We start from the raw sequence: 8,986 nt of genomic DNA, 5'->3' as shown, positions 1-8,986 counted from the left end.
ATAGAACCTAGAGCACATATTTAATATGTCAATAACTGAGAACTGCCTTCATTATCATAAGTACAGGGAAAACTGGCCGTAGTAACAACAACATAACCAATCCAGATGCAGGTTATGTTGCCATTTGAAGAATGGCACAATTTATATTAGGGAAATACTTTTGGGTAAATAATTGACAACCACAGACATACATTAATACATGTACATTTATCATTTTACATAATAATATTGATATTTTAAAAAATAGATATAACCTTTCAAATATTGCAATATTCTGTAAAATAAATAATGCCAACTCTGCTAACAACAAATAAACTTAAGTAATTGGCATAACAATGCTGTAAATAAATTTCAATTCTAAAGGTTGTATTATGCACTTCTATTTTGGTCTTATCAGGTAATACATTGTAAATTGTTAACCCACAGGTCACTAACAGTGCCAGATTAAGTAACGTGGGGCCCATAGGCAGTGAAAATTTCTGGGGTCCATGCCCGGACACACATGTCGCCTTTTGTCGGTCAAGTGCCTACTTGACTGCCACTGCTGTTATGGGGGGATTCATCAGGGGAATGACCGAAAGTGAAAGAGCACTGTGTTGAAATCTGCTGCAGTCTAAGCCCTAGTATAAACATCTTAAAACGAAATCACCACCCAAACAATACGGTTTTGCAAAAAATAAATGATGTCAATCCTTTAATCGAAACATAACAATGATATGAAATTATTGGATTTGTCAAGTTTTTTTATAAGGATAAATAAGTATTAAATAGTCATTTGTCACAGTCTTATGGGGCCCCTAAAAGTCACGTGGCCCATAGGCTGTTGCCTACTTTGCCTTATGGGAAACTGGGACTGGTAACTAACCTATAATTCACAACAATGATAAACATGAACACTAAGCAACATAAGCAAGTTTACAAACTTACTACAATAAACAACATTGGAATTGGGTTGTAGAGACAACATTATAACCATATACAGTATAACAATATAGAACAATAAACATGTATATTATATATATCATACAATGATAAAATCAACAAATCTAAAGAATAACTTTAAAATAAGCTATTCAATTATTTCTCTCTAAAATCAAACAACAGCTATAAACAGAGCTGTCCCAAGATACAACACTTGACTATTCTTCCTCCTTGATAGTATCGTGTACATTTTCTGTCATTCTCTTGATATAATTAATGTAAAGACATATTTTAATGTTATTAAAATGGCTCTTTAGGGGCCATATTTTTTAACAGACTGAAGCCATTTTGTTAACTTAGCTGAATTGAAATTGTTATCAATGTTTTTATAGACAGTGGGTTCTACTTTTCTTTCTCTTTGATAGTATCATGTACATTTTCTGTCAATCCCTTGATATAATGAATGTAAAGACATATTTTAATGTTAATATCACAGCTCTTTAGGGCCAATATTTTTTAACAGACTGAAGCCATTTTGTTAACTTAGCTAAATTGAAATTGTTATCAATGTTTTTATAGACAGTGGGTTCTACTGTTCTTTCTCTTTGATAGTATCATGTACAGTTTCTGTCAATCCCTTGATATAATGAATGTAAAGACATATTTTAATGTGAATATCACGGCCCTTTAAGGGCCATATTTTTCAACAGACTAGAACCATTTTAAAACTCTACTAAGATATCATTTGCACAAATGTTCGTAGCATCTTTTATGAACATTAAATGGAAAACAGACTTCTAGTGGACACAAGTTTTCAGTATTGCCATACAAGGAAATTATGGCAGCGATGTTTTTAACAGGCCTGAACAATTGTCAAATTTGTCTAAGATATCATAAGAATGACTTCTGAGCATGTTCAATGATGATTTTGAAAAAAAAGTGTTTACAAGGTTTCACTATAGACAAGTAAAGCAAAATGCACTGACCCTTGGTTTTAACTGTCCAGAGCCTTTTTGAAACTAAGCCAAGATATCATTAGAAAAAAAATGTTCTGAGCAAATTTTTATTCTGACAAAGCATAAAACGTGACTTTTGGAGTGTTCACAAGCTTTTTGATTAAGTTGACCCAGTGACCTTGTTTTTTACCAAACTTAACCCAGTGTTGAACTTGGCCAGATAAAATTTTGAAAAATCCTCAGACCAATTTTTTTGTTAAATAGTGCATTAAATGTGGCCTCTAAGAGCGTTCACAAGGTAAATGTTGACAACGGATCTGTCAAGCAAACAACAAATAAAAAGTGATCACTAGAGCTCACCAAGAGCAAAATAACACTTTTGTGCTCAGGTGATTTCAAAACATAGGTATTTTGATAAATAGCCTTCTAGAAACAAATAGGCAAATAGCACAGAAGCATTTTAAATGTAAGTTAAAAGTATAAATCGGTTATAAACATCATGTAAACAATCTTTTTTGATTTCTCCCCCCCCCCCAAAAAAAAGCGATTGAGACTTGAGGGCAAAATTACCATTTATCCATAGAGAATTTACACAGAAATCAATACAAGAGGGCCATGATGGCCCTGAATCGCTCAACTGACTCATTAAGATCAGATGAAAACTATGACCTCTATTGTCTATACAATGTTTTTCTATGATTTGACCTAGTGACCTAGTTCCTGACTTTAGATGACCCAAATACAATCCCAATCCAGATTTCATCAAGATAAACATTCTACCACAGTTCATAAATATTGGATGAAAACTGTGACCTCTATTGTCAACACAAGGATTTTCTATTTATTTGACCTAGATTTTTACCCCAGATGACCCAAATACAATCCCACCCAGATTTCATCAAGAATTCTGACCAAATTTCATAAAGGTTGGATGAAAACTGTGATCTCTAATGTCTACACAAGGTTTTTCTATTATTTGACCTAGTGACCTAGTTTTTGACCCCAGATGACCCAAATAAAATCCCAACCCAGATTTCATCAAGATAAACATTCTGACCAAATTTCATAAAGATTGGATGAAAACTGTGACCTCTATTGTCTACAGAGGGTTGTTCTATTATTTGACCTAGTGACCTTGTTTTTGACCCCAGATGACCCAAATACAATCCCAAACCGGATTTCATCAAGATAAACATTTTGACCAAATTTCATCAAGATTGGATGCAAACTGTGACCTCTACTGTCTACACAAACAAATTGTTGACGACGGACGCACGGACACACACAGGCACGCACAACGGACGCCGGACATCACACGATCACATAAGCTCACCGTGTCACTTCATGACAGGTGACCTAAAAATATGTGTCGGAGATAAACATGAACAGTTGTGGTTAAAATCCCATAGAAACAAGGGCTGTTTGTAAAACATGCATGCCCCCCTATATGGGCTATAAGTTGTAGTAGCAGCCATTGTGTGAATACGTTTTTTGTCACTGTGAATGGTGGTGGTGGTGGTGGTGGTGGTGGTGGTGGTGGTGGTGGTGGTGGTGGTGGTGTAGTAGTAGTAGTAGTAGTAGTAGTAGTAGTAGTAGTAGTAGTAGTAGTAGTAGTAGTAGTAGTAATAGTAGTTGTAGTAGTAGTAGTAGTAGTAGTCGTAGTAGTAGTAGTAGTAGAAGTAGTAGTAGTAGTAGTAGTAGAAGTAGTAGTAGTAGTAGTAATAGTAGTAGAAGTAGTAGTAGTAGTAGTAGTAGAAGTAGTAGTAGTAGTAGTAGTGGTAGTAGTAGTAGTAGTGGTAAAAGTAGTAGTAGTAGTGGCAGTAGTAGTAGAAGTAGTAATAGTAGACGTGGTGGTGGTGGTGGTAGTAGTAGTGGTACTAGTAGTAGTAGTACTACTAGTAGTAGTAGTAGTAGTAGTAGTAGTAGTAGTAGTAGTAGTAGTAGTAGTAGTAGTAGTAGTAGTAGTAGTAGTAGTAGCCGTAGCAGTAGCAGAAGCAGTAGCAGCATTACAAGACCAATACTTAAGAATGATCAAATGGGAAAAGGTAACCTAGCACTGGCAGTAAATATGGGGCTCATTTACAGGTCAGATTTGGAATCTCTGCTGTAAAATGAGATTTTGAATGAATTAAAGGGAGGCAAATCTGTAATAAAAAGAACATGCATAAACCGTAGTTGTTTCCCTTGTTTGAACCATGCTAAATCCTTACAAGTTTGGAAAGAATTGGATGAAAAATTTGGACTTTATTGCATAAACACCATTTTCTCAATTCAAGGGGAGGTAATTCTGTACTTCATGGACCAATAATGCTCATTTTTTGTAGGGTTCGTGTCCTCATTGATATAAAGACACTGTGCAATTTGGAAAGGATCGGACAAAAAATGTGGAAGATTTTTGAAAGTTTTCACAAAATAGGCAAAAACGAATAAATATGCAAAGTTCAACGAGCTCCTGCGGCCATGTTTTTTGACGAATCAAATTTCTTTGAACAACTTTTTCAGGGGAGCCTTCAAAGGTCATCCCTGTGAAATTTTTTGAAAATCTGATGAGCGGTTTCTGACAAGAAGATTTTTTAAGGTTTTTACCATATATGGTCATGGCGGCCATCTTGGTTATGTTATCAAATTTTTTTTAACAATTCTTTTGTCCCATGACCTAGGGATGCTCCACATGAAATTTAGTTGAAATTGGCTCAATGGTTTAGTAGAAGAAGATGTTTACAAATTGTTTACAGACGGACGGACGCCGGACGGTGAGTGATCACAATAGCTCACCCCGAGCTATCGCTCAGGTGAGCTAAAAAGCTATATATTTTGTTAATAAATATGATTTCTGATGTTAGTTATGGGCACCATAATATGGGCCATGCTCTGTGAAAAAGGGGGTTTAATGCATGCGTGTAAAGTGTTGTCTCAGATTAGCCAGTGCAGTCTGCACAGTCTAATCAGGGACAACACTTTCCGCCTAAACTGGATTTTTGCTTAGAAGATACTTTCTTTCTACAGAAAATATCATGAAAGCGGAAAGTGCCGTCCGTGATTAGCATCTGCGGACTGCACAGGCTAATCTGGGACGACACTTTACGCACATGCATTAAACCCCCTTTTCACAGAGCATGGCTCATATATAACATTTTGTTAGAAAAGATAAAGAGAAAGATGTAAAAATGCCTATAGAAATTGCAGGCTCTCAATCATGTAAGTTAATTATGTGTTTTTCTAGTGAAATATGTGACACAATATTCCTGAGTTGGATACATCATGTTTTGTAAATATAATAGAAAAATGATATAAACAGATCATGATCATATATTGTATTTAACATTTTTTTGTATTGGAAAAACGTTTGAGGTGAAACTAGTGAGGACTGCACAGGCTATTCTGGGACAATACGTGATGCATACACATTAAGCCCAGGACTGCACAGGCTATTCTGGGACAATACATGATGCATACACATTAAGCCCAGGACTGCACAGGCTATTCTGGGACAATACGTGATGCATACACATTAAGCCCAGGACTGCACAGGCTATTCTGGGACAATACGTGATGCATACACATTAAGCCCAGAACTGCACAGGCTATTCTGGGACAATACGTGATGCATAACCATTAAGCCCATGACTGCACAGGCTATTCTGGGACAATACGTGATGCATACACATTAAACCCAGGACTGCACAGGCTATTCTGGGACAATACGTGATGCATAACCATTAAGCCCATGACTGCACAGGCTATTCTGGGACAATACGTGATGCATACACATTAAACCCATGACTGCACAGGCTATTCTGGGACAATACGTGATGCATAACCATTAAGCCCATGACTGCACAGGCTATTCTGGGACAATACGTGATGCATCCACATTAAGCCCAGGACTGCACAGGCTATTCTGGGACAATACGTGATGCATACACATTAAGCCCAGGACTGCACAGGCTATTCTGGGACAATACGTGATGCATACACATTAAGCCAGGAACTGCACAGGCTATTCTGGGACAATACGTGATGCATACACATTAAGCCCAGAACTGCACAGGCTATTCTGGGACAATACGTGATGCATAACCATTAAGCCCATGACTGCACAGGCTATTCTGGGACAATACGTGATGCATACACATTAAGCCCAGGACTGCACAGGCTATTCTGGGACAATACGTGATGCATAACCATTAAGCCCATGACTGCACAGGCTATTCTGGGACAATACGTGATGCATACACATTAAACCCAGGACTGCACAGGCTATTCTGGGACAATACGTGATGCATCCACATTAAGCCCAGGACTGCACAGGCTATTCTGGGACAATACGTGATGCATACACATTAAGCCCAGATTTCCCAGAGCACTTCTCATATTCATCTCACAATTTTAAGTCCAGAGTAGAACATACCGTACTTGGTAGACACAGATCATTGTCATCAGAGATCTACGTCTCTGTTGTCATGGAGACGATATTGACAATATCAATCATTGTCATGAAGAAGATATAGACAACAGCAATCATTGTCATGGAGACGATGTAAACAATATCAATCATTGCCATGGAGACGATATAGACAATAACAATAAGCAGATTCTTGAAGTAATGAATTACTAATACAGAACAGATACAATAACAATAATAATTCATAAAGCACCTAAACAATAACAAGAGCACTGCATAACGGGTGCCACGCTCGGCTGCGAAAGCTTGTCAGAATATTTTTTTTAGGGGTCACAGTGACCTTGACCTTTGACCTAGTGACCCAAAATGGGTGTTGTGTGTAGAACTCATCAAGGTGCATCTACATATAAAGTTTCAAAGTTGTAGGTGGAAGCAGTTTGATTTTAGAGGCAATGTAAAGGTTTTTGTTAAAGTTTTCTATAACAGGTCACAGTGACCTTGACCTTTGACCTAGTGACCCAAAAATGGGTGTGGCATGTAGAACTCAAGGTGCAACAACATATGAAGTTTCAAAGTTGTAGGTGGAAGCACTTTGATTTTAGAGCCTATGTTAAAGTTTGATATTAGAGGTCACAGTGACCTTGACCTTCGACCTAGTGACACAAAAATGGGTGTGGCGTGTAGAACTCATCAAGGTGCATCTACATATGAAGTTTCAAAGTTGTAGGTGGAAGGATTTTGATTTTAGAGCCAATGTTAAGGTTTTAGCACGACGCCTACGTCGGACGGCGGACGGCGGACGAGCTGGCTATGACAATAGCTTTTGTTTTCTCCGAAAACAGCCTCGCTAAAAATTATGGTATTGAAATAGAGATAAAATATCAAGCAACAATTTAAATAGAACTGTGTCACAGTAACAAATGCCCACACCACATGTGTTTGGCCAAAGACTCTTCCACATTATAATTTATATTCTACGGTGGAGGAAAAGACGAAAAGTGTCCTATTCAGCCGTAATTCTGTCAAAACTGGTTGAAGCCCAAATTCATTCCTTTACGATCATATATTATGCAATAATATATTCTATAGTGAAAAAATTGAAAAAGAGCAATAATTCTGATATAACTGCTTTTAGCCGAAATTCCTTTCTTTAATATCCTCAACATATTAGGGTCATTCTTCAACTATTAAGTTTTAGCAAGATCCACGCAGTAGTTATAGAGGAGTTTAAAATACATGGTTAGTGACATACACACTTTCAGACAGACAAGAGCTTGCTTGATTCCTTCCAATCTATGAAGGCATAAAAACCAACAATAACGATTAACATCCATAATAAATAAACAACCAATCATAAAAATACAACAAAAACAATTAACATCCATAGTAAATAAACAACCAATCATATAAATAAACTAAGTTACTAGTTTTAACAGATTATCTAATACAGGGAACACTGGGCATACTGCATGTGTGTAAAGTGTCATCCCAGATTAGCCTGTGCAGTTCTTACAAGCTAATCAGGAACACAACATTCACCTAGACTCGATTTTTAAATCGACCTCATTTAAAGGAAATATTAAATAGAAGCGGAAAGTGTCGTCCCTGGTTAGCCTGTGCTGACTAACCTGGGACAACACTTTATGCACATGTAACACACCCAGTTCCCCAGAATTACACTCCATTAATCCACCAGTTCCCCTTCCCCGGTATCCCTGTGTGGAAGGTACCCCGTGGGAACCTCCGCCCACTTCTGCCTCGACCCTGAAGCTAGCAGCCCGTACACTACAGCCCCAAACACGTAGATGGCTGCCGCAATGTAGAACACGATCTGCCACTGGCCCGGGTCACCCTTAATATAGCACAGAACGGTAATAACTAGCAACTTAACTCTTTCAGTGCTTGAACCAAATGTTGAAGGCCTTTGCAAACAGTTTGGATCCAGAATGTGGCGTCTCATCAGGATCCAAACTGTTTGCTAATCTGATAGTATTCTTTGAAAAACAAGGGACAAAATTGTCCCAAAATCAGGTTTTCTGCTGAAAAAAGTCTTATAAAGGGACACAATTCAAAATGTGCATTATTAACCCCCTTGTATAGAATTGACCTTGATTTCAATTAGAAAAAACAAGAGATGTGTACGTCAGAAACACAATGCCCCCTATTGGGCCGCTCTGAAATATTAAAAAAAAATTACCTTTGACCTTGAAGGATGACCTTGACCTTGAACTTCCACCACTAAAAATGTGAAGCTTCATTAGATCGCCGCTTTGATTTTTTTTTATTTTTTTTTTGACCTTTGACTGTGAAGGATGACCTTGAACTTCCACCACTAAAAATGGGCGCATTCATGAGAATGGCGCTTTGAATTTAATTTTTTTTTTACCTTTGACCTTGAAGGATGACCTTGACCTTGAACTTCCACCAAAATGTGCAGCTTCATAACAACACCGCTTTGAAATTATTTTATTTTTTACCTTTGACCTTGAAGGATGACCCTGACCTTGGAGATATTGACTTTATTCTTTCGCGCGACACACCATCCAATGATGGTGAACAAATGTGCCAAATGATTTTAAAATGTCACAATGAATGACATAGTTATGGCCCGGACAAGCTCATTTCTGACCATTTTTGACCTTCAAACTCAAATTGTGACCTTGACCTTGGAGATATTGACATAATTCTTTCGCGCAACACACCG

The 8,986-nt window shown here is 37.5% G+C and overlaps 1 protein-coding gene across 2 annotated transcripts in view; it reads right to left on the bottom strand.

Moving 5' to 3' along the window:
- Positions 1-717: 717 nt before the first annotated feature.
- Positions 718-8,986, bottom strand: part of LOC127860157 (sialin-like) — a 41,985-nt gene continuing 33,716 nt past the window's right edge. For both annotated transcript variants that reach the window (XM_052398043.1, XM_052398042.1), the window contains exon 13: positions 718-8,134. In XM_052398043.1, the coding sequence (XP_052254003.1) occupies positions 7,967-8,134 (168 nt within the window). In that variant the 3' untranslated portion in view covers positions 718-7,966. The remainder of the gene's footprint in view (positions 8,135-8,986) is intronic.

The sequence above is a fragment of the Dreissena polymorpha genome, chromosome 15, assembly GCF_020536995.1.
Source record: "Dreissena polymorpha isolate Duluth1 chromosome 15, UMN_Dpol_1.0, whole genome shotgun sequence".
Taxonomy (NCBI): Eukaryota; Metazoa; Mollusca; class Bivalvia; order Myida; family Dreissenidae; genus Dreissena; species Dreissena polymorpha.
Note: the sequence above shows the minus strand (reverse complement) of the source record. Positions and strands in the feature narration are given on the sequence as shown.